This window comes from Delphinus delphis, chromosome 18 (genome assembly GCF_949987515.2).
Source record: "Delphinus delphis chromosome 18, mDelDel1.2, whole genome shotgun sequence".
NCBI lineage: Eukaryota > Metazoa > Chordata > Mammalia > Artiodactyla > Delphinidae > Delphinus > Delphinus delphis.
Genome location: NC_082700.1, coordinates 341,616 through 366,711, shown reverse-complemented (window position 1 = coordinate 366,711; position 25,096 = coordinate 341,616). Strand labels below are relative to the sequence as shown.

Below are 25,096 nucleotides of genomic sequence, written 5' to 3'. Positions count from 1 at the left end.
AAACTTAAGAATAAAGTTTGCTGATATCCACAAAATAACTTGCTGTAATTTTGACTAGGATTGCACTGAATCCATAAATACAGTTGAAAACACCTGACATCTTGACATCGAGTCTTCCTATCCAAGAACAGAGTGTTGCTCCATTAATTTTGTTCTTTGATTTTGTTCATCAGAGTTCTGCAGTTTTCCTCTTATATATCTTTGTATATATTTTGTTAGATTTACACCTAAGTATTTTGTTTTGGGGGTGCTAACGTAAAATGGTATTGTTTTTTGTTTCCAATTCCATCTGTTCACTGCTAGTATATGAGAAAGAAATTGAGTTATGTATATTAACCTTATATTCTGCAATCTTCCTGTAATTGCTTACTAGTTCCAAGAGCTTTTTGATGAGTCTCTTGCTTTTTTTTTTTTTTGCGGTACATGGTCTAGTCCATCTAGGTTATCCAATGTGTGGGTATACTTGTTCACAGTATTCCTTTATCTTTCAGTGTTCATTAAATCTGTATTGATATCCCTTTTATTTCTGATATTAGTAATTTGTGTCGTTTTTCTTTTTTTTTTCTTGGCTAGCCAGGCCAGAGGGTTATCGATTTTATCAAACTTTTCAACGAACCAACTTTAAATCTCATTAATTTTTTTCCCTTGAATTCCTGTTTTCAGGGATTCACAGATTTCAGCTCTACCTGGTCAGGAGCTCTTACTATTTCTTTTCTTCTGCTTACTTTGGCTTTTTTTTTCTTTTTCTAATTTTCTAAGGTAGAAACATAGATAACTGATTTTAGACTTTCCTTCTTTTATTATATATGTGTGTGTGTGTGTGTGTGTGTGCGCGCGCGTGTGTGTGCATTCAATGCAATGAATTTTCCCCTCAGAACTGCTTTAGCTGCATCTCATAAATTTTGTAAGTTATTTTCATTTAGTTCAAAATATTTTAATATTTCTCTTGAGATTTCTTCTTTGACCCATGAGTTATTTAGAAGTTTGCTGTTAAATCTCCATGCATTTTGGGATTTTCCAGTTGTCTTTCTCTTACTGATTTCTAGTTTAACTCTATTGTGGTCTGACAGCAAACACTGATTCCTATTCTTTTAAATTTAAGGTGTGTTTTACAGCCCAGAATGTGGTCTATCTTGGTGAATATTCCATGTGAGCTTAACAATGTGTATCTTGCTGTTGTTGGAGGAATAATTCTATAGATGCTAATTATATGCAGTTGATGATGTTGTTGCTGAATTCAGTTATGTCCTTACTGATTTTCTGCCAGTTGGATCTGTCCATTTCTGATTTGGGGGGGGTGTTGGAAGTCTCCAACTATGATAGTGGATACACCTATTTCTCCTTGCAGTTCTACTAGTTTTTGCCTCACGTAGTTTGACTCTCTGTTCTTAGGGCCATGTTAAGAATTTATTAAGACATTCAGAATTTTATGTCTTCTTGGAAAACTGACCCTTTTTCATTATGTAATGCCCTTTTTCCTTGATAACCTTCCTTGCTTTGAATCTGTTCTGAAATCATTATAGCTACTCTTTTTTTTTTTTTTTTTTGTGGTACACGGGCCTCTCACTGTTGTGGCCTCTCCTGCTGCGGAGCACAGGCTCTGGACGCGCAGGCTCAGCGGCCATGGCTCACGGACCCAGCCGCTCCGCAGCATGTGGGATCCTCCCGGACCGGGGCACGAACCCGTGTCCCCTGCATCGGCAGGCGGACTCTCAACCACTGCGCCACCAGGGAAGCCCTATAATCTATTTTGAGTTAATTTGTGTGTACTGTTTAAGACAGTGGTCTAGTTTCATTCTTTTGCATGTGGCTGTCCAGTTTTCCCAACACCATTTATTGAAGAGACTGTCCTATCCCCATTGTATATTCTTGGCTTTGTCATAAATTAATTGTTCACATGTGCGTAGGTTTATTTCTAGGCTGTCTATTCTATTCCACTGATCTATGCATCTTTTTTTTATGCCAATATCATACTGTTTTGTAGTTTTTTCTTGATAGCCAGATATGTACTGTGTAAAAGGAACTGCTATAAATGGGCCTTCAGTAATGTGGTAGGAAGGTGTGGCGGGAGGGGAAATGTTCTATAGTCTTATGATTACGTCTCAGTCTTTCACTGAGACTATGCTTTCAGACTGTGAACTTCACAAGTGTTTCTCAGTTTTTTGCTCTACTCCCTAAAGTGGGAAAGGATTATATAGTGAGCTGGAGTTGGGTCTTTTTCCCATGTGGAAAGCTAGAGTTAACTGGAATTGGGTAATTTCCTTTCCCCCAGGTTGATTAGGCTCTGGTAATACCCCAGATGCTTAGGCCCTGCTTAACTACTGTCTCCTGAGTGCAGGCCTTATTAAGAAAAACAGAATGCTCTAGCATATTTCAAAATGGTTCCTTTTCTCCTTCCTCTGCTGGAAGCATCTCTGATATTTATGTGAGAACCTGGTCAAGCTCTTGGAGATAAATCTCACAGAACCGTGTGGAACCTTCTGATGACTGGGTTCCCTGGAGTTTTTGCCTCTCAGAGTTGTCCACACTAAATTCCAGCAATTCTTGGGAATTCCCTGGCAGTCCAATGGTTAAGACTCTAGGCTCTCACTGCCGAGGGCCCGGGTTCAACCCCAGTTGGGGAACTAAGATCCCATAAGCCATGTGGTGCAGCAAAAAAAAAAAAAAAAAAAAAATTCCAGCAATTCTTCCATTAGAGTTCTGGTCGTCAGTCTCTGCTCCCATAAGCTGTGACTCCCTATATTCACCTGACTCTCTAACTGTTGGGGCAGTGGTTTGCCCTTTGTACTCCCTCTCTTACAGATACAAGAAGAGTTACAGATTTTTCAGTTTGTTCAGCTTTTTACTTGCTGTTAGGATGGTGTGGCAACTTCAAAGCTTCTTAAATGTGGAACCAGAAACTAGAAGTCCTCAACAGTCCATTTTTAAAAATGCTTTATTTAATTTTGATTATTCAGTTTCTAAATTGTTTCAAGAATAAGGAATGTCAATAAGTTACTTCTGTTACCCCAACTTAATGAAATGAACATATCACTGTTTAATTGGGCTGTCTTGGCAGTCAGCATTAAAAAAATGAAATAGAATTGAATAAAAATTATCTGAGTACTTCACAGGTAGTTAGGGTACGTACAGTTACATGTAATGTCTATTTCTTAATGTGGATCACAGGATAACCTTGAAAGATATCAGGTTAAGGAATGAAAAATTTATTGTGTATACTTGAAATGCATAGGAAAATAATTAAAAATGATGATTAAAATATCAAAATACTCTCAAATTTAAAAAAGAGATATTAGAAAGTATGAAAAAAATATAGTTCACCACTATCTTATTTGGATCCTATATATGTAAAGATTATGAATTTAATAACTTAATGAAAATTGAATTTCAATTTACTTTTAGATTAAAAAAGTTATCTGAACAATTCAAATGTATGTGAAAATAGACTCATTTGCATATAAACACATGAATCTGTTGCGTATCCATATACCTAAATAGTAACCCAAAATTTGAAACCATCGTACTTCTATTAAAAACCTATGAAGGGGCTTCCCTGGTGGCGCAGTGGTTGAGAGTCCGCCTGCCGATGTCGGGGACACAGGTTCGTGCCCCAGTCCGGGAAGATCCCACATGCCATGGAGCGGCTGGGCCCGTGAGCCATGGCCGCTGAGCTTGTGCGTCTGGAGCCTGTGCTCCGCAACAGGAGAGACCACGACGGTGAGAGGCCCGCGTACCGCAAAAAAAAAAAAAATCTATGAAGGGCTTCCATGGTGGCGCAGTGGTTGAGAATCCACCTGCCGATGCAGGGGACATGGGTTCAGTCCCTGGTCTGGGAAGATCCCACATGCTGCAGAGCAACTAAGCCCCGTGCGCTACAACTACTGAGCCTGTGCTCTAGAGACCACGAGCCACAACTACTGAGCCTGCGTGCTGCAATTACTGAAGCCCACGCGCCTAGAGCCTGTGTTCTGCAACAAGAGAAGCCACCACAGTAAGAAGCCCGCACACCTCAACAAAGAGTAGTCCCCACTCGCGGCCAACTAGAGAAACCCCATGTGCAGCAACAAAGACCCGACACAGCCAAAAATAAATAAATTGAATAAATAAAATTTTTTTTTAAAAACCTATGAAAATAAATAAATGTATATGTATAACTAAATCACTTTGCTGTATACCTGAAGCTAACACAACATTGTAAATCAACTATACTGCAATAAAAATTTTAAAAAATAAAAATAAAAGATACCTTCCAGGAAAAAAACCCACAAAACCCTGTAAAGTCTGTATTCCAGCACAAAAAGCACAAGGCTTAGATCAGAAATTTTGGAATCAGATGCTTAGATATGAATTCTAGTACCACCACCCACTGACATGTTGACCTCAGACACATCACTGAACATAAATTTCAATTTTCTTACTGGTAAAATGGGAATAGTAATCTACATCTATGATAGTTGGAAACGAATAAGAAAATACAAACACGCATATGTGAAAAAAGCTTAGAAACCTGAAGTGCTACGTTATTGTCAGGTATCATCATCAAATAGATAATAATCTCCTGTTCAAGTATTAACAAAAGACTTTTCTTCTTAATTTTCCCTCCCTTCCTAAAACCAAAATCTTCACAGGCTGAATGTCTCTTGATTTCATTGCTATACTTAAAGTACAATGTAAATGGAGGCATTTTCCATCTATATTTTTATATACACATATTTTCAAAGTACAGTTGACCCTTGAACAACACGGGTTTAAACTATGAGGGTCCACTTCCACATGGATTTTTTTCAGTAAAAACCTACTACAGCACTACATGATCGACAGCTGACTGAATCCGCGACACAGAACCGTGGACTTGGAAGAATGATATAAATTATACTCAGGTCAGCTACAGAGAGTGTCGTCTCCCCAGCCCTAGTGCTGTTCAAGGGTCAACTGTATGCAGCTCTTTCTGAAGATTTTAGATGAAACTCAAGTACTATTCTTAGTATTCCGGAAAGAGTAAATTAACCCTAATGTGAAAGGGTAAATTAGGGGGTCCCGTAAACAAATTTACTAAGGAGATATAGAATATACTGGAAAGTAAATTGTTTTATTTAGCACCATGCACACAAATAAGGCTGCCAATCACAAATAAGTGGTACCATTAAAGTTTCAGTGGTAAAAATCCCTATCTGGAAATATTCTTTTGTTATTCAGGTTAATAAATATACTTGAAAATAAAAAGAGGAATTCTTATTACAAATAAATATATAATGCATCTAAGTGATTCTCCTACATGAATGAACTCATTAAAAGATGTTTTAATCAAAATTTCATGTATCTGAACTTGAAAGACCTCTTAATGTTATAGCACTTAGCCTTAAAATAGTCACAAAAGAATTTCAGACTCACCCTGATAGTGCCGCCAATGACTTCCATTACTTTGCCTCGATACCACAAAGTATCTGACCCCCTTACTGCACAAGCTTCTCCCTTTCTCCAGAAATAAGGCTCCAAAAGACCAAGGCATTTTAAATTACTCTGAATTTCATTCATCATTTTTATTAGTTCAAATTCTGAAGAAATTATTAAAAATAGAAAGCATTTAGGAAAAATTCCCTACCATTTTCAAATGAAGTCATCATCAAACTTTAGTAACTTCATCACTTAGATAACATTAAAAGGAATTAAAAATCACTCCCCACATAATAGAGCTTTAATAAAAATCTAATTTAGTCAATAGCTTCAATATGTTTCGAAACATACTACTGACTAACAACATGTAAATTATTATTCTGATCTATGGTTACAAACACAAGCATTATCTTGGAAGTGCAAGAATCATTAAAAGCTCTTTGTTATTTGATGCTTAGATACAGCATAGTGCTGCGGGTATAATATTAAAATTCTAATATTGCTACTTCCTGCTAACTGGCTCATTATTTCCACAGTAAATTTATATGCCCATAACTGATGCCAGAGAGGGCAAGCTCTGGTGTCAGTTCCTATAACAGCTCTACTACTTTAGTTGCAAGCTCCTGGGCATAAGCCTCAGTCTGTTCTTCTGTAAACTGGGTGTAATAGTGCTAGCCCACATTATCAGTATTGCAGGAGATTGAAAGTAAGGCATCTGGCAACCAGTTCTAGCTATGATTATTTACACACGTCAAGCAAAGTTTCTGGATTAAGTACTGTTGCTACAAGTCTGAAACACTACTCACTTCTAGAATAGCCAATTACACAGATTTAGTCTGGTTTTCAAATTAAAAAACAGTATTTAGCAGATCAACACATGAGACAAAAATTTCAACAAATTCGTAGCCCCCATACCCCTATCCGTAGGTGGACTTACTATGAAGCTAATGGAGCTTAAGTCCCGTGAAAGCTAGAGCTGCTGTGAGTCATCAAGTGTCCTGGACACACTCAGGTTGTAGAAAGGAAGCGTTAGTACATAAGCTAAAGAGATCTCAGGAAGGACCTGAATCTCAAATGGCCCTGACTCTCCAGTCATTTGTTGTGACTTCTTTTCTCACTTTTAAATGAATATAAACATTTGTATTCTTTTTTCTTAGAGAGCCTCCAAACTTGTATAACTGGATAACCATGCTTATCTTAGGCCCAATGTTTATCCATGCCCAATGTCTCAATAAATGATTTTCATGTGCTAGGCATTGTGCAAAGCACTTTTCATGCATTATTTCATTCAAACCTCACAACAACTCAGTGAAAAAGAGGTTCAGAAAGGTTAAATATCTGCCCAAGGAATTTCAATCCATGTGTATTTTACTAGAGATATTCCCTTCCAATTAAAATTCTCTAGTAGTAAAAGCGACCACTTGTACAGAATACTGCATAATGTGAAAGATCTTACCTGATAATTTAGGTATCACAAATATAGTTCCATCATCACCAATGCAGCTGACTACTGCCTCAAATACTTTCTGGTTAGGAATAGCTGGTGGTTTATAGCATCCAGTGGTTCTTGGTTCTAGAATTTTCTCCTTAAATTCAGACACCTCGTGTTCACTGAGAATATCAGCAGCTTTTTTGTCAGGGTCAGAGTTAATTTTAATACACTTAGTAACCACTGACTCTCCTTGTACCAGTGGGATTTCCAGAGACTTCTGGGATAATGAATGGTTGTTATGTAATTTATTAGTTCTGTAACATGCAAAAAAGAATATATCTAACCATGAGCAAATAAAAAAATTCTGGGAAAACAATATAAAAAGAATCCTTCAAATATACTTGAAGGATCAGTCTAGTCTAATTAATCTAGGATATCCTAGTCTAATTTGTTACATAAAAATGAGCATACTTTAAGTTATAACGAAAATTATTTTAAATTATGCATGAGCTTGATGATAATAAAGCAATATAATTTCACTTAAATGCATTAAATTACTATCCCATATTTACACGCTATTCTCTCTTAAAATCTATTAAGTATATCCCAAGTATCATACAATTAACTAGGTGTTATTGGGAAATACAACAGCTTCAAGCTGATTCTAGTTTAGCCCAAAGACAGATCATACATGTGGCAAGTTATCAACATTCATAAAATAATACAAAGATAATGAGTCCCTTAAAAAATACAGTTTTTCCATACTATTCAGATATTAAGTGTTAGTGGTAACACATGCTATATTCATTCATAATTGCTTTACTTCCTGTTATTCCCTTCCAATTAAAAAAAATGCCTATAAAAAACCCTAGAAGGAAATATTAACATTTTTATCTTAGAAAAATGATGGCAGATTTTTGTTTCTTCCACTTTCCTGTATTTTCTTTCTTTCAAAAGGAAATGAGCACTGATAAGATAATAGCTGCATAATTCCTCAACTAACACCGCTCCCTCATCACTCCCAGCCTTGAGGTAGTAGTTTTAGTGCCAGAAAAGTAGAAAAGAACATTAAATTAGTGGCAGATATTGTTAGTTAATATAAACTTGCCCAGCATTTTTCACTTTAACATTTCTTTCAGCGAGGAACTGTGTTAGCCTGAAGTCAGTGAATGCAGGACTAGATGCAGAGCCTGGCTAACTGCCAAGGCCCAGGCAGTGAAGTCAGCATCTACCACACCTGGCCAACTACCTCGGGTTTCGTATTATTTCTGATCTCTCATTCTCCTTCCATTTCATCAAGATTGGGGTCCTGATCCAAATAAGGTAAGGTATAATAATCTAAGATAAAAAAAGAGATCTGGCCACGTATGGTAGAAGGTGACCACTTGGAACATGTATCTGCAATTCTAATATACCTCTACCTCTAGAAGGAAAAAGATAAAGAGGAAACTAGAGTTACAGTGATATCCTGATCCTTCTCCCCTTGGATCAAAGGTATTTAAACCCCAAATTTAGTATCTGAAAGGATCTTTACATGTAAATATTGTTCAATTACTTTTTTGGCTACCCATTTCTACTCATTTGCTACCTATATCACACAAATATATTTTGGTATATACCTACCAGAATTTCCAACATAAAGCTTAAACATTTCTGCTTAAGCAAATGAGGCCAAAGGGTTCAGATCTGGTACCCACTGTGTAATTCTCTTTTCCTTTAGTTTAAAATGTACTGATAAATGCCAGAGCAAAGGGGGAAGTATAAAAGCAAAAATGTCTAGGGATTTAAACATTTAGCAATTCTGAATGAATTTACTTCTAAGCTGGCTCCTCAGGATTAGGTTATAAATCATTTTTAAGAGCAAACAAGAGGCAATTCATGTCTGAGCACACACAGATACGAACATTTACACAGGCACATAAGAAGCCTCCATCACAAAATGCTGTTTTAAAAAAATAGTCTATACCTCGTTTCTCTCAAAGCCAAACCCCTTTTAATCAAATATTTGGAGACATCAACAAACCCTCCTTCTTTATCTCTGCAGAAAATTTTCACAGGTAATGGCCATGTTGTGTTGTTTTCCTGCAGTGATTTAAGAGCAGAGTAAATATGAGACACAAAAACGCAACTTCGTATAAACATTACACTTTTCACAGGTATTCCCTCCACATTTCTCCATGCCAGAAAGAAAAATTCCCAAACAAGTAATTTTGATATCGGAACATATCAGAGAGAAAACAGCATGGAAGACAGTCATCAGAGAAAGACAGTTGTTTTGTGAAGTCTATCAGGAAGACTTCACTGTCCAGGGGAAAAATACCAAGCGGAGGAGAAAAAAGGACGACTGAAAACTGTGTTTTCCATCCCAGATTGGGGAGGGAGGAAAACATCCTCAATTACAAGTTCTCTATTCTCCTGAATTCTTTGTAATTATAGAACTAAAATATATTTTCACAGGTGTGCCTTTCTTCTGCTGTGAAAAGCCAAAGAAAGAACTACAAAACATATATTCTGTTTTATATGTTATTATAAAAATGGGGGAAGTACACAAAGAAAAAATTAACATGGAAAGACTTACAAGAAAATTCTAATCATTAATGCAATAAAATGTATCAAATTAGAAAAAAGTTAAGGAGACAAGGAATATTTCTTAGTGTTCTGAAAGGACATGTCCTATATATGTATCCTCTTCTCAAATCGGCACTCATACAAACACCTTTTATGATGTACAGTTAATATGATTTCACTAGAAGCCTAACTACCAATTCGTAAAGAATATCAAAGGCTTCAGAACTGCACTCTAGCATACATACCTTCTGGTTTTTAATATGCAAATTATCAACTCAAGAATATTAGTTTAGAAATGTTTTGATTCACTCATATAATCATTTACAGTACGTATCTATTATGAAACAGGCGTTACAGTGTTTTTTATTGGCCAGGTCGTGTGGCTTGCAGGATCTTAGTTCCCCAACCAAGAACAGAACCTGGGCCCTTGGCAGTGAAAGCATGGAGTGCTAACCACTGGACTGCCAGCGAATTCCCAAACAGGCGTGATAACTTGAAGACCAAAAAAAAATGATGCAAAAAAATATCCAAATAGGGAATTCCTTGACAGTTCAGTGGTTAGGACTCCACGCTTCCACTACAGGGGGCACAGGTTCGATCCCTGGTTGGGGAACTAAGATCCCACATGCCACGCAGCCAAAAAAAAAAATCCAAATAGCTTACTATTATTTTCTCAACAAAATAAATGCTTTTGTAGAAAATGTCAATGAAATAACCAGTACACATCTACTGTACCTGTTCACACACTTGTATGACGACGGTTGCTACGGCTCCAGTGAGGTAAAACGAGAGACAGTCACAGGCTGTTGCTGTCCATTTGTCACTCCCACCAGCTGGTCTAAAACAAAAAATGACAACTTGTTTTGTAACAAATAGCATAGGATATAGAAACATAAAAGAACCATCATATAAAAATATATTTCAACCAACTACATATGTAGTGAGAAGTCAATTTAAACATGGCTTTGTATTATTCTCACAATTTTCTTCCCCATTTTCATAGCCTTTTATTCATCCCTCTATTCTAGCTACGGCCCAAATTACATGCTAAGTTATTTATGTACATCTGTTCTGAAGCTACACTGAGAACTCTTAAAAAAGTAGATGTGTTTTAAGTTTTTTAAAGCTAGTATATACATTTCATATATGCTAACTACACTATAAACTCAGAGAGCAGGGATGGTGTATTTTGTGTTATGTGTACACACATTTGATTCTTGAACGATGTGGGGGTTAGGGGTGCTGACCCCCCGTGCAGTCAGAAACCTGTGTGTAACTTCACAATTGGCCCTGCATATCTGTAGTTCTGCATCCAGATACAACCAACCACGGACATGTAGTGCCATAGTATGTATTTACCATTTATGTATAAGAGGACCCGTGCAGTTCAAACCTGAGCTAAGGGTCATCTGTATATTATGTGTTGTATGTGTTATGTCCATCATATCTCCAATGCCTAGCATAGTGCCCAGCTCACAGAAGGCACGCCAAAAATATTTAATGGAAATACAAACAGTCCCTTTGTAATGATGATTTCTCTGCCCAAATATTTTTGGAAGATTTTTTCTGGAATTTAAAGCTAATTTGTATTACTACCCATGAATATTAGCCTCAATTATTTTTAGAAAATTTATTTTTAATAATCATGGTAAAAAGTGTTCAATAAATATTTGACAAATCAATGAAGAGCAGAGTATCAACTTCATCATCTATTTTCGTTTGCAAAGTCGAAACTGAGTGACTTTAGATGTTTCTAACCATCAAATCCACCCCCAAAGAATAAAGAACTAGTACCACTAAAGAGATTACAAGTAAATACTGCAGGCTCTGAAGGCTCTCTAGAAAAGGCTTCTAGATGTGGAGTTTCATTAGCGCTGCCCCATCCTCTGAGTAAATAAGCAATGTGGCCAATCTTTTCACACTGAATGGTTTATGTGAGTGAACTAAAGAAATCAACTGTGGGGCTTCCCTGGTGGCACAGTGGTTGAGAGTCCGCCTGCTGATGCAGGGGACACAGGTTCGTGCCCCGGTCCGGGAGGATCCTACATGCCGCGGAGCGGCTAGGCCCATGAGCCATGGCTGCTGAGCCTGCGCTCCGCAACAGGAGAGGCCACAACAGTGAGAGGTCCGCATACCGCCAAAAAAAAAAAAAAAAAAAAAAAAAGAAATCAACTGTGTATGTAGTTTGACCAAATAGGATTTAGTAAAACTATTTATTAAGAAGCCCAAACAGTGTTTCTATGAGCTAAGAAGCTTGTATTATCAGTGACGCCTTGAATTAGTTATCGTTTTTTATTTATAATAAATAAATAATAATTATTATTATTAGCATACAAGCATCATTAAGGTTTTCCTATGATTTATTAAGAATACACACTTTAAAATATTACCTTTTGAACATCTGAAAGTATTCACAACATTTCAAAAAATCTATGGCATGTATCCATAAAACTTTGTGTTTCAGTTGAGAAAGATAAAAAAGTTCTGGAGATGGACAGTGGTATAGGTTCCATTACTTAAAGCCATGGAACTGTACACTTAAAAATGATAAATTTTATGTTAATGTATATTTTACCACAATAAAAAGAAATCTATAAAAAAGATTTCTCAGAAGGGTAGTAAAGCATAGTGGTTAGAACTCTGGTTCCAGAATCAGAACTTTAATAATCCTAGTTCAACAGTTTGATGTATTACTCTGGATTATAAAATATTTAACCTCTTGAAGACTCAATTTCCTTATCTTTAAATAATACTTTTTATCTATAGCTTAAAGGTCTGCTGTGATAATTAAGTAAAATAATGCCTGTTAAGGCAATTAATACAGGGTCTAGACATGCTTAAGGTTAGCTATTATTAGACTCCTGAAACAGTGGTATTCCATTACAGTCCATAAGACATAATTCAAGGTGTCAATAGGAATGCATTCTCTACAAGAGGGGTCCCCAGCCCCCAGGGTGTGGACTGGTCCACGGTCTGTTAGGAACCGGGCTGCACAGCAGGAGGTGAGTGGCGGGCGAGCAAGCAAAGTGTCATCTGCCGCTGCCCATCGCTCTCGTGTTACCACCTGAACCATCGCTCGCATTACCACCTGAAATATACCCCCCACTACACACCCCATCCATGGAAAAATTGTCTTCCATGAAACTGGTCCCTGGTGCCAAAAAGGTTGGGGACTGCTGCTCTACAATACTGGGTACAATTAAGGGACTGACAGAATTCTGTTCTATCAATGAACAGAGCCTCCACAACAAAGGGAAAAGGACAGCATCAAGATAGGGAGGAGAGACAGAGACACATTCTCGCCAAGGAAAGACCCACGCCCCAGCTGCAGCGATCCAGAATCAGGAGGGACCACAAAGGACGGAGAGAGCTGAGCTCTACATGAGGCATGCCAACTGATACTGAGCAGGGCCCTGTAGGGCTCCTGGGCACAAAAACTTTGTGTCTCCCATTTTTTTGAGTATAGGAAATACCCTTCACTTGGCATCACGACCTCTAGATCCTGTACAGGACAGAGTCCCCGGAACACCTGGCTTTGAAAACCAATAGGAAATATGACCAGGAAAACTACAGAACTGCAGAGAACATGATGCTGAAAGCTCAGCTTCTCTGTACACTGGTGCTGAACTGAATCTTGGAGACAGAGTTTTGGGTGAAGTAGAAAAGGATAGCTTTATTACTTTGCCAAGCAAAGGGGGAAACAGAGGGCTACTGCCTCGAAAAACTATGTGTTCCAACTTGGAGAGGACAGTGAGAAGTTTTATAGTAATGGTTCGGGGCTTTCCTGATGGTGCAGTGGTTAAGAATCCACCTGCCAATGCATGGGACACAGGTTCGAGCCCTGGTCCAGGAAGATCCCACATGCAGTGGAACAACTAAGCCCGTGTGCCACAACTACTAAGCCTGCGTTCTAGAGCCTGCGAGCCACAACTACTGAGCTCGTGTGCCACAACTACTGAAGCCCACACACCTAGAGCCCGTGCTCCACAACAAGAGAAGCCACAATGAGAAGTCTGTGCACTGCAATGAAGAGTAGCCCCTGCCCGCCACAACTAGAGAAAAGCCGACATGCAGCAATGAAGACCTGATGCACCCCCCAAAAAAAAAAAAAAATCGTTCAAAGAAGGCGTGATCACATGGACATTCTTCTGATGGGTTGGTAGAGACATATGTCAGCGTCAGCATCATCAACCTTCACTGGTTCCAACTGGTCTGGGGTCTACATGCTTGTGGGCAGCATACTATCATTAATCGTTAACTTCTCCCACCTGGAGGGGGTTTCAGTATCTCCAAAACAGCTCAAAGATATTGTTGTTTATCCACTGATGGGGAACCAGGACCCTCCCCAAGGCTGCACTACTGTTTCTCTTGACTGTTTTTCCCTGGTCTCGCATCCCCTCCCTTCCCTAATTAACAACAGTTTGAATCTGCCCATTGGAACTCAGGTCATGGAGGCTGAATGAAAGCTATTTCCTGTAATCAAAGAAATGGGGGACACAGAAAGTCTTTGTGCCAGGGAGTCCCAGAGGGCCCTGCTTGGTAGTAAACAGAAAAACCTGCCCTTAAAGGGCCTGTGCCCAAACTCACTCAACCTAAAAACAAGTGCAAAAACACCAGATTGAAAAGGGCATGGGCCACACACGAAGAGGACCCACTTACTAAATCTTAAAGCGTTTGCTGGAGAGGGAGAAACCAGCTGGGATGCCCCCTAGGGACTGAGACACTAGCAGGAGCCTTTTTTTGTGATCTCAGGCTACCTTGCTATCACTAGCACTGAAATTCTCCCTCTAACCTATTAGCACTAACGGGTCTGCCCTGCTGAGAGTCCTGCCCACCCGAGCCTCAGCTGGGCCTCACAGCCATGCAAGCAACAGCCCTGCCCACCAGCACCCCACAGCAGCCGCTGCCCTGCCACAAGAGGAGGGCACACAGAGCCCACAGAGGGGACACCCCTTGAGTGCCAGGCTGTGGCCACCAGGCAGGATTGTACCCCTGAGTCCCACTGAGCATCTCCTAAGTAAGGCCACTCTTTCAAGACTGGAAGAGAGAGCTGATTTATCTAATACATATGAACAGACAGAGAATTAGGCAAAAAGAGGAGACAGAGGAATATGTTCCAACCAAAAAAACAGATTAAAACCTCAGAAAAAGAACTAAACAAAACAGAGATAAGCAACGGACCTGGTAAAGACTGAAAAGTCATCATCATAAAGATGCTCACCAAACGCAGGAGAAGAATGGATGAACACCATGAGAACTTCAACAAAGAGACAGAAAATATAAGAAAGAACCAAACAGAAGTTGTAACTGAATGAAAAATGCCCTAGAGGGCTTCAACCGCACACAGGATGAAGACAAAGAGCGAATCAGCAGGCAGAAGACAAAGCAGTGGAACTCACCCAGACAGAGCAGCAAAATGGGAAAAAAAAAAAAAAAAAGTGAAGATAAGAAACTTTGGAGACAACAAGTGGAATAAACATTTGCATTATAGGAGACCCAGAAGATGAAGACAACAAAGAAAGAAAGAAAGGACCAGAAAAATTATTTGAAGAAATAGTGGCTAAAACTTCCCTAATCTGAGGAAGGAAACAGACACCCAGGTCCAGGAAGCCCAAGAGAGTTCTAATAAGATGAACCCAAAGGATCACATCAAGACACACCATAATTAAAATGGTAAAAGTTAAGGATAAAGAGAAAATCCTAAAAGCAGCAAGAGAAAAACAACTTGTTATGTACACGGGAATCCCCATGAGGCAATGAGCAAATTTTTCAGCAGCAACTTTAAAGGCCAGATGGGAGCGGCATGACTATTCAAAGTGCTGAAAGAAAAAAACTTCCAACTAAGAATTCTCTACCCAGCAATGTTTTCATTCAGAATTGAAGGAGAGATTAAGAGTTTCCCAGATAAGCAAAAGTTAAAGGAGTTTGTCATCACTAAACCAGCCCTACAAGAAATGTTAAAGGGATTTCTTTAAGCTGAAAAGAAATGGCACTAATTAATAATAAGAAAACATACAAAAGTAAAAATCTCACTGAAGATGGTATAACAAAAGTAGTGGATCAATCACTTATAAAGCTAGCATGAAGGTTAAAAGATAAAAGTAGTAAAATTAATCAGAAGAAAGTACGCACACAGACTGAGAGTGAAGTTATAAAAAAAGAATTCCATGCAAATGGAAATCAAAAGAAAGCTGGAGTACCTATACTCATATCAGGCAAAAGAGACTTTAAAACAAAGATTGTAATAAAAGACAAAGAAGAGCATTACATAATGATAGAGGAGTCAATCCAGCAAGAAGATGTAACATTTATAAGTGTATATGCACCCAACACAGGAGCACCAAAATATATAAAGCAAACATTGACGGACTTAAAGGGAGAAATTGAAAGCAATACTATAAAGGTAAGGGACATTAACACCCCACTTGCACCAATGGATAGATCATCCAGACCAAAAACAGTAAGGAAACAGCAGATTTAAATAACACGTTAGATCACATGGACTTAACAGATATATGCAGAACATTCCATCCAAAAGCAGCAGAATACACATTCTTCTCAAGTGCACATGTAACATACTCCAGGGTAGATGACATGTTAGTTTACAAAACACGTCTGAATAAATTCAGAAAAATGAAATCGTATCAAGCATCTTCTCCAACCACAATGGTATGAAACTATAAATCAATCACAAGGGAAAAAAATGGGGAAAACCACAAAAACGTGGAGATTAAACAACATGCTACTGCACACCCAATAGGTCACTGGAGAAATCAAATAGCTGGTGACAAATGAAAACAGAAATACAACATACCAAAAATCTACAAGACACAGCAAAAGCAGCTCCAAGAGGGAAGTTCACGGCAATTAGGCCTACCTCAAGAAACAAGAAAAATCTCAAACAAACCAACTTTACACCTAAAGGAACTAGAAAAAGAAGAATAAACAAAACCCAAAATTAGTAGCAGGGAGGAAATAATAAAGATCAGAGCAGAAATAAATGAAATAGAGACCCCCCCCACCGCAAAAAAAAACCCAATAGAAATGGCCAACAAAACTAAGAACTGCCTCTTTGAAAAGATAAGCAAAATCAACAAAACTTTAGCTAGACTCACCAAGGAAAAAAAAGAGAGAAGACTCAAATAAATAAAATCAGAAATAAAAGAGGGGATGTTAACAACTGATACCACAGAAATACAAAGGATCATAAGAGACTATTAACAATTATATGCCAACAAAATGGACAACCTAGGAGAAATGGATAAATTTCTGGAACCACACAATCTTAGCAACTGAATCCTGAAGAAATAGTGAATAGACTCATTACTAGCAAGGGAATTGAAACAGTAATTAAAAAATCTCCCAACTAACAAAAGCCCAGGAGTAGACAACTTCACTGGTGAATTCTACCAAACATTCAAAGAAAAATGTTTTGAAGAATTCTCAAACTCTTCCAAAAAACTGAAGAGGAGAGAAACCTTCTGAACACATTTTATGAAGCCAGTATTTCCCTGACACCAAAACCATACAAGGACACCACAAGAAAAGAAAATTGCAGGTCAGTATTTCTGATGAACATAGCTGTAAAGATCGTCAACAAAATATTAGCAAACAATACATTAAAAGGGTCACATATCACGATCAAGTGGATTTATTCCAGCAGTGTAAGGATGGCTCAGCACCCACAAATTAATCAATGTGGTACATACAGTAATAGGATGAAGGATAAAACCATATAATCCATCTCAATAGATGCAGAAAAAGCATTTGACAAAATTTAACACCGATTTATGATAAAAACTCTCAACAAAGTGGGTACAGGGAGAGTGTATTTCAACATAATAAAGGTCATATATGACAAACCCATAACTAACATCACACTCAATGGTGAGAAGCTGAAAGCTTTTCCTCTAAGATTAGGAACAAGACAAGGATGCCCACTCTCATCACTTTCATTCAACATAGTATTAGAAGTCCTAGAACAAGTAATTCTAAAATTTGTATGGAACCACAAAAGATCCCGAATGTCCAAAAAACAATCTAGAGAAAGAAGAACAAAGTTGGAGGTATCACGCTCTCTGATTTCCAATTATACTACAAAGCTACAGTAATCAAAACAGTATGGTACTGGCACACAAGCAGACACATAAATCAATGAACATAATAGAGAGTTCAGTAATAAACCCACACATATATGGAAAATTATTTTATAACAAGGGAGCAAAGAACATACAATGGAGAAAGGATAGTCTCTTCAATAAATGGTGCTGGGAAAACTGAACAGCCACATGAAAAAGACCACTAGACCACTATCTTAAGCACAAAAATTAACCCCAAAAGAATTAAAGACTTGAATGTAAGAACTGAACTATAAAATTCCTAGAAGAAAACATAGGCAGTATCCTCACTAACCTCAGGCTTAGCAATTTCTGTGGATCTGACGCCAAAGGCAAGGGAAACTAAATCAACAAATGGGACTGCATCAAACTAAAAAGCTTCTGCACAGCAAAGGAAACCACCATCAAAATGAAAAGGCAACTTACTGAATGAGAGAAGATATTCTGCAAATCACGTATCCAGTAAGGTGTTAATATCCAAAATTATAATGAACGTATACAACTCAACAACAAAAATCCCCAAACAGCCTCATTAAAAAATGGGCAGAGGATTTGAATAGACATTTTTCCAAAGAAGACATACAGATGGCCAACAAATATATGAAAAGATGTTCAACATCAGTAATTATTAAGAAAATGCAAATCAAAACCACAAGAAGGTATCACCTCACATCTGTTAGAATGCCTGTTATCAAAAAGACAACCAATAAAAAGTGTGGGCAAACATGTGGAGAAAAGGGAACCTTCCTGCACTGTTGGTGGGAATGTAAATTGGTATAGCACTACCAACAGTGAGGCTGCAACAGTGAAAGGCCCGCGTACCGCAAAAAAAAAAAAAAAAAAAAAGCTATCTGCACCCCTATGTGAACTGCAGCACTATTTACAACAGCCAAGATATGGAAGCAACCTAATGATCCATAAAATGGAATAATGGATAAAGGACATGTGATATACACACAATTGAATACTACTCAGCCATAAAAAAAAATGCAATCTTGACATTTCTAACAACATGGATGAACCCTGAAGATATTATGCTAAATGAAATAAGCCAGACTGAGAAAGCCAAATACCACATGATTTCATTCATATGTGGAATCTAAAAAACCAACAAACAAAAGAGAAACAAACTCATACATACAGAAATCGTATTAGTGGTTACCAGAGGGGAAGGGAGTTGGGAGATGGGTGCAAAGGGTGAAGGGTGTCAATTATAACGGTGATGGATGGTAACTAGGCTTGTGGTGTGATCACTTTGCAGTGAATACAAATGTCAAATTATAATGCTGTACAGCTGAAACTTATATAATAAAAAATATCTGGTGAATTTACCTTTAAAAATTTTCAATTTGTTTTTCAATTATAGTTTTCAAACATATTCAAAAGCAAAGAGAATATAATAAATCTCATCTATCATTCAGCTTTGACAATTGTCAATACATGACCAATTCTATTTCATCATATTCCCATGTATTCACTCCCATCCCTGATTATTTTTTTTAATATTTATGTGTGTGTGTATGTATGTATGTATGTATGTATGTATGTATGTATGTCTGAGCTGGGTCTTCGTTGCTGCACGAGGGCTTCTCTAGTTGCAGCGAGTGGGGGCTCTTTGTTGTGGTGCACGGGCTTCTCATTGCGATGGCTTCTCTTGTTGCAGAGCACGGGTAGTTGTTGCACGTGGGCTCAGTAGTTGTGGCTCACAGGCTCTAGAGCACAGGCTCAGTAGTTGTGGTACACGGGCTTAGCTGCTCTGCAGCATGTGGGATCTTCCCGGACCAGGAATCGAACCCGTGTCCCTTGCATTGGCAGACAGATTCTTAACCACTGTGCCACCAGGGAAGCCCCTAATTATTTTTAAGTCCCAGATTTAACATTATTTCATTTGAAAATATTTTAGCTTGCATTTCCAAAACTAAATCTTTTTTTTTTTTTGCGGTACGCGGGCCTCTCACTGTTGTGGCCTCTCCCGTTGTGGAGCACAGGCTCCGGACGCGCAGGCTCAGCGGCCATGGCTCACGGGCCCAGCTGCTCTGCGGCATGTGGGATCTTCCCGGACCGGGGCATGAACCCGCGTCCCCTGCATCGGCAGGCGGACTCTCAACCACTGCGCCACCAGGGAAGCCCCAAAACTAAATCTTTTTAAATAAACATAACCACAGTACTGTTGTCACATTAAAAATTAATAATTTCTTAAGATCAACTATTCTTAAGATCAACTATTCAGATGGTGTTTTTTTCCTGATGTTTCAAAACAGTCTGAATTGGTAAACAAAATCCATACATCATGAATGGGCAATATGTATCATTAGTGCCCCTTCCATCTCTTTCCCTTGTAATTTTCTGTTGAATAAACAGAGTTGGTTTGCAGTTTCAATGGTCTGAATTTAGCTGACTGCATTCTCATGGTGTTTAACATGTTCATCCATCTCTTGTATTTCCTTTAAATTCATAGTTAGGTCTAGAGTCTCGATCAGATTCAGGTTCGCCTATTTCTTTTTTCAGCAGTACTATTCAGAGATGGTGCTGTGTACTTCCTTCAGGAGGTACATAATGTCTGATTCTCTTTTGTGATGTTAGCAGCCACCAACAATCATGTCTAGATCCCTTCGTATATAAGAGTTGTAAAATGGTGGTATTCCAATGATATCATTCTTCCTTTGTTAGAAGGAACGCTTATAAAGAACAACTTTCCCTTACCACCTAATTGATATCTCGAGACACAGATTGTACAGGAAAAACAAGTGCTCATTTCCCTTATTTACCAATTTTCAGAATAATGAACTAGTTCCCTAGAATCCTCTAAAAGTGATTTTTTTTTAAAAATCACTTTATGAATTTAGAGACTTAAACATATCAAATGCTTTGATACAACATAATAATCATCCTACTGCTGTTCAAACTGTCCCATCTTTGGCCAGTGGAAGTTTATTCAGGTTGGCTACTGAGTCCTGTTGTCATAATGTATCTATCCATCCATCTATTTATTTATAGCTTTCTTGCTTTTTGCTAGGTCAAGATATTCTAGGCTCACACTGTGTATTTCCTTCCCAAGACCTGGAATCAGACATTTTCCCAAAGAGCACTAAATTCTTTTAGTGGGAAATGGTATTTGGAGACCACAATTTGTGCACCAGCATGGCTCATTGCTACTGGGTCCTTCATGTTACAAGGCTAAATAACATGTTTTTTTATAATTAAAATACCTTATCAGTTTCTACTGATACTATGAATTCAAAATCAGGAGTACAAGGTAAATCAACCTTAATCTTACATTTTTACCATCTAACAACTGTTCTTTATGATATGTAACATAATTACTATTTTGAATTATCCCACAAAACACACACAACAGTTTCAGTAACACTACAACCAACTTTGGGATTAATAAAAACAGCTGACTTGGGGGGGGGCAGTTATTTCTTGTCCTTACGATATATTTTGGTAAGCATGTACAGTCAACTTATTGTGTTTTAAAGTCACTTGAAAAAGTTCCTCTCTGCGAGGCTATACCACCACCACATACAGTTAATTTCATTTTACTATTTTTACTGATTTGTCTGCATAAAATATTAATGTTGTTCTAATGTTAAACTGATATTGTTAGTAACCTCTTTTCCCCAACTTATTTGAAGTACTTACTCTTAGTTAATACCAATGTGACAACAGGAAGTTGATTCAGCTTCTCACATATACTCTCCTTTCTCCCTCCATTCTTTGAAATTGTGGCTGATCTACTTTGCATTCTATACTGTTTTCCTAATAACTATCATTTAATCTTGGTTCTTTTGGTAAAATAAATGTAATGTTCACCACAATTCTTATGTCAAAATCTCTCTCGTTGGTTACCTAAAACTTGTTCTCTTACAGGGACCGTTCCTGGAAACAATATCCCCTGAGTGATGAAATCAGTATTTTGTGGTCTTTTTACCAATACCTGAAAGTCAGTTGGCTGGATATAAAACCCACAGCTTGCCATTTTCTTTTGAGTATTTTTAGAATGTTACTCTCTTACCTTCTGGCATAAAGTGTTGATGATGACAATGTTATTTTATATCTCTCGTGAATCAATGATTTTACTAGATAATCTCTCAGTGTTGGCATTCCTGAACCGATTTTCCAAGATAGGCAGTGCGCCTTTTCAATGTATTTTTTAAAGCAGTATTTTAGGGACACTTTTTTGAATTGGGTTTTTAGTATTTGTTTTGATCTATTTCTTTTAGTCTTGTTCTTTGACATTCCTATTACATGTATATTAGGTCTCCGTCTAGGTATCTTTTGTTTTCTTTTAAATCCTTTGGATTTTTAAATTAAAAACATCTGCCCTTCTTTTGATCTTGTATTTCTTTTTTTAAACATTTATTTAAATTTATTTGTTTACTTATTTATTTATTTTTGGCTGCGTTGGCTCTTTGTTGCTGCACTCAGGCTTTCTCTAGTTGCAGTCAGCAGGGGCTACTCTGTTGCGGTGTGCAGGCTTCTCACTGTGGTGGCTTCTCTTGTTGCGGAGCACGGGCTCTAGGCATGCAGGCTTCAGTAGTTGTGGCACGCGGACTCAGTAGTCGTGGCTTGTGGGCTCTAGAATGCAGGCTCGGTAGTTGTGGCGCACAGGCTTAGTTGCTCTGCAGCATGTAGGATCTTCCCGGACCAGGGATCGAACCCGTGTCCCCAGCATTGGCAGCTGGATTCTTAACCACTGTGCCACCAGGGAAGTCCCTTGTATTTCTCTTTAACACATTTTCTATTACTTATTTGCTTTGTGTTTTTTCCAGTTTAGTCTACATTCTGATATGATTTTCTTTTCCTTCCTGAGTGCTATCATCTCTTTTCAAATCTTCCTTTTTCTGTAATCAATCTTATTTGAGTTTTTCTAATTCTATTTTATGTTGTTCTTCACAGTGTCTATCATTTTCTAAATTTTTTTAGTTTACTTTGAAATACTACTGCTTTGTAAGCCTGTCTTTTTCGTGGATTCCATTGCCTCTAGGGATATTATTTGGCTCCTAATTCTCTTTTCTCATAATAATTTGTAAGGAGTTCGACTGTAATCCTTCTTTTCACTAATGTTTTAAGTGAAGTAAAATTTCCTGTACTTCAGGAGAACGGGGGGGATCACAACTGCTTTCCGAGCTTCATGGCTCTGGAACTCTGACTTGTGTCGTTCTCCCAAAGTGACAGACAACATGGCTTCATACCTTGCTCTCTACTTTTATCTGCATCTTTTCTTTCCTTTGCCCCACAGTCTGCCTTGCTCAAATCAGGCTCTCTTCTCAGCAGATTCTCCTCTGTCTGGGGGTCCTAGAAGAGAGCTTGTATGGCTAAGAAGGCTTCAGTAGCATGAAACACCGGCCTGTCACAGAGCTCTCGCATTGAACTACAAAGAGCACCCTGCGTCTCACTTTTGGTTGCTGTTCTCAAGTTGGCCCATGTGCTCTAGTGAAATGCTGTTGCCAATTCCTATTTTCAGACCTGTGAGGACCCCAGGCAGCTTTCCCTCTCCATCCTCCCCCACAAGTGTGACACCACAGGGTCTGGTTTGTGGAGCACCCCACCTGCTTGTGTTGCCTACTTTCGTTGTAGATGTTGTCCATGCAGTCTGCAGATTTGCATCCATGTTTATGTGTTTATGGTAGGATTCTAGCAGACTCTACAATTATACCTTGCCATTTCCCAGAATCCTAATTCACTCTTTCTGGTAATTTACACATTTTTAGCTATCCATGCAGTTTTAAGCTTATGAAATACATTTTTATTTCTATCTGCTTGTGTGCCTCAAGGGTTTTTTTTTTTAACAGTTTGAATTCTTTCTAGATACCACCAAAGTTTATTATGTACTTCACATTTTTATCTTTCCTGTTTTTGTTTTTTAATTTTTTGGCCACACCATGCGGCATGTGGGATCTTAGTTCCTTGACCAGGTATTGAACCCACGCCCCCTGCAGTGGAGGTGCAGAGTCTAAACCACTGGAATGCCAGGGAAGTTCTTCTTTCCTGCTTAAAACCTTAAAATTAACTAGACAGATCAACTAGATCTTATGAAAATTTCAGAATATGTCAGAAAAATCAAAACTGATAAGAATCCATCCAAAAAGAAACATATTTAAAATCATATTCAATAATGAGAAAATTTACTCAGCTAAAAACTACCTTATATCAACAAGAGAGCATTCCAAAGATAATCTTCCCATGGTCTTTAGGTTTTCTTGAAGTTCTCTTAAACAGTTAATATTCACTACTAGTTCAACACCCACGTCATACAGCAGGACCTATGAAAACAATAACTTATTAAGTCTATGGAAAGACAATGCTTAAAAATTTTTTTTTTGCAAACTGAAAAGCATGATAAAAATTGGATGAAAATACAAAATGCATTCACTTTCATGATTATATTCTTAATGCTGCATTTACCTCCACCAATGTGTCTGTAACCATTCTGATGATCTGGCCCCTTTGCCACTGATTTTCATCTGGGATCTTAACAGCACAGTGCATATTGCTCTTCCATTTAACAGGTTCCCATTTTGAGTTTTCATAAGCAGAGACCATCTTTTCTCCTAAACTATGTAAAGAAAAAAAATGTTAACTCTCGAAACCTTTTCTTGTGACGTACAATTCCCTGACTCCCTGTCTTCTACTGTCCTCCCTCCCTCATTCTATTCCAAACAAACCGGCTACCTTGTTCTTCCTTGGACACCCAAGCACATTTCCACTGCAGGGTCTGGAACTAGTTCTTCCCTCTGCCTGACGTGAGCTTCTCCCAGGCATCTTCATGGCTCCCTCCCTCCCTGCCTTCAGGGTCCATTTCAAGTGTCACTGACTCTGTGAGGTCTTCCTCCCCCACTGCTTGATCTTTCTCGTCCTCATCATCATCTGCTGCACTGAATACTTTGTTCACTGGCACTCCCTCTACTAGAATTTAAGCTCCATGACAGCATAAGCTTGTCCATGTTTTTAGCACTGTATCCCCAACACCTATAATACTGGCTGTCAAATAATAGGCACTCAGTAAGCATTTGTGGAATTTATAAACCCTAACACAGTGAAAATAACCAGTAAAAATATTATTTGTATATTTTTAACTGTTTTTTTAGTGAATATTTAGCTGAAATAATTTTGTACTTTTAAAATTCTGCATTTATGACTTCTAGATCTTTGAAACGAAATACAGAAAGAAGAATAAAGCTACACGCACAATGTTTTCTTTGAATGTTATACCTATGAAGTAAGTCTTCTGTTAATAACCACTGAACATAGATCTTCTCAGGAGACACTACATTGCAGATGTACACAGGCAGTTCCTTATAATAAAGTGACTGCAGATCCTCATTAGGTAGAGATTTTGCAAATACAGGATTTAAGTTGTTTACTTCATTTGAAATAATTTCTTCTGGAGAAGGATCCCATACTTCAGTATGCTTTTTGGAATTATCTTTGAGGGTGTATCTGAAAAATAACAAAACCCATTAGCAAAAAGAGTAGCTTGCAAAATATTTATGTTTGTATTTGCTTAGATCTAGAGATGAATAATATGATTTTAGATACGATTCACTGCTTTGCAGTTTTGATACTAACAGAAATTTTA

The 25,096-nt window shown here is 38.0% G+C and overlaps 1 protein-coding gene across 1 annotated transcript in view; it reads right to left on the bottom strand.

Moving 5' to 3' along the window:
• The window catches only part of RNF17 (ring finger protein 17), a 110,368-nt gene that overhangs the window by 16,733 nt on the left and 68,539 nt on the right, over positions 1 to 25,096 (bottom strand). The window contains exons 21-27 of the mRNA XM_059995543.1: positions 24,730 to 24,957; positions 23,923 to 24,073; positions 23,662 to 23,780; positions 10,130 to 10,232; positions 8,793 to 8,908; positions 6,851 to 7,140; positions 5,392 to 5,555 (exon numbers count right to left, since the gene is read on the bottom strand). Of these exons, the coding sequence (XP_059851526.1) occupies positions 5,392 to 5,555; positions 6,851 to 7,140; positions 8,793 to 8,908; positions 10,130 to 10,232; positions 23,662 to 23,780; positions 23,923 to 24,073; positions 24,730 to 24,957 (1,171 nt within the window). The remainder of the gene's footprint in view (positions 1 to 5,391; positions 5,556 to 6,850; positions 7,141 to 8,792; positions 8,909 to 10,129; positions 10,233 to 23,661; positions 23,781 to 23,922; positions 24,074 to 24,729; positions 24,958 to 25,096) is intronic.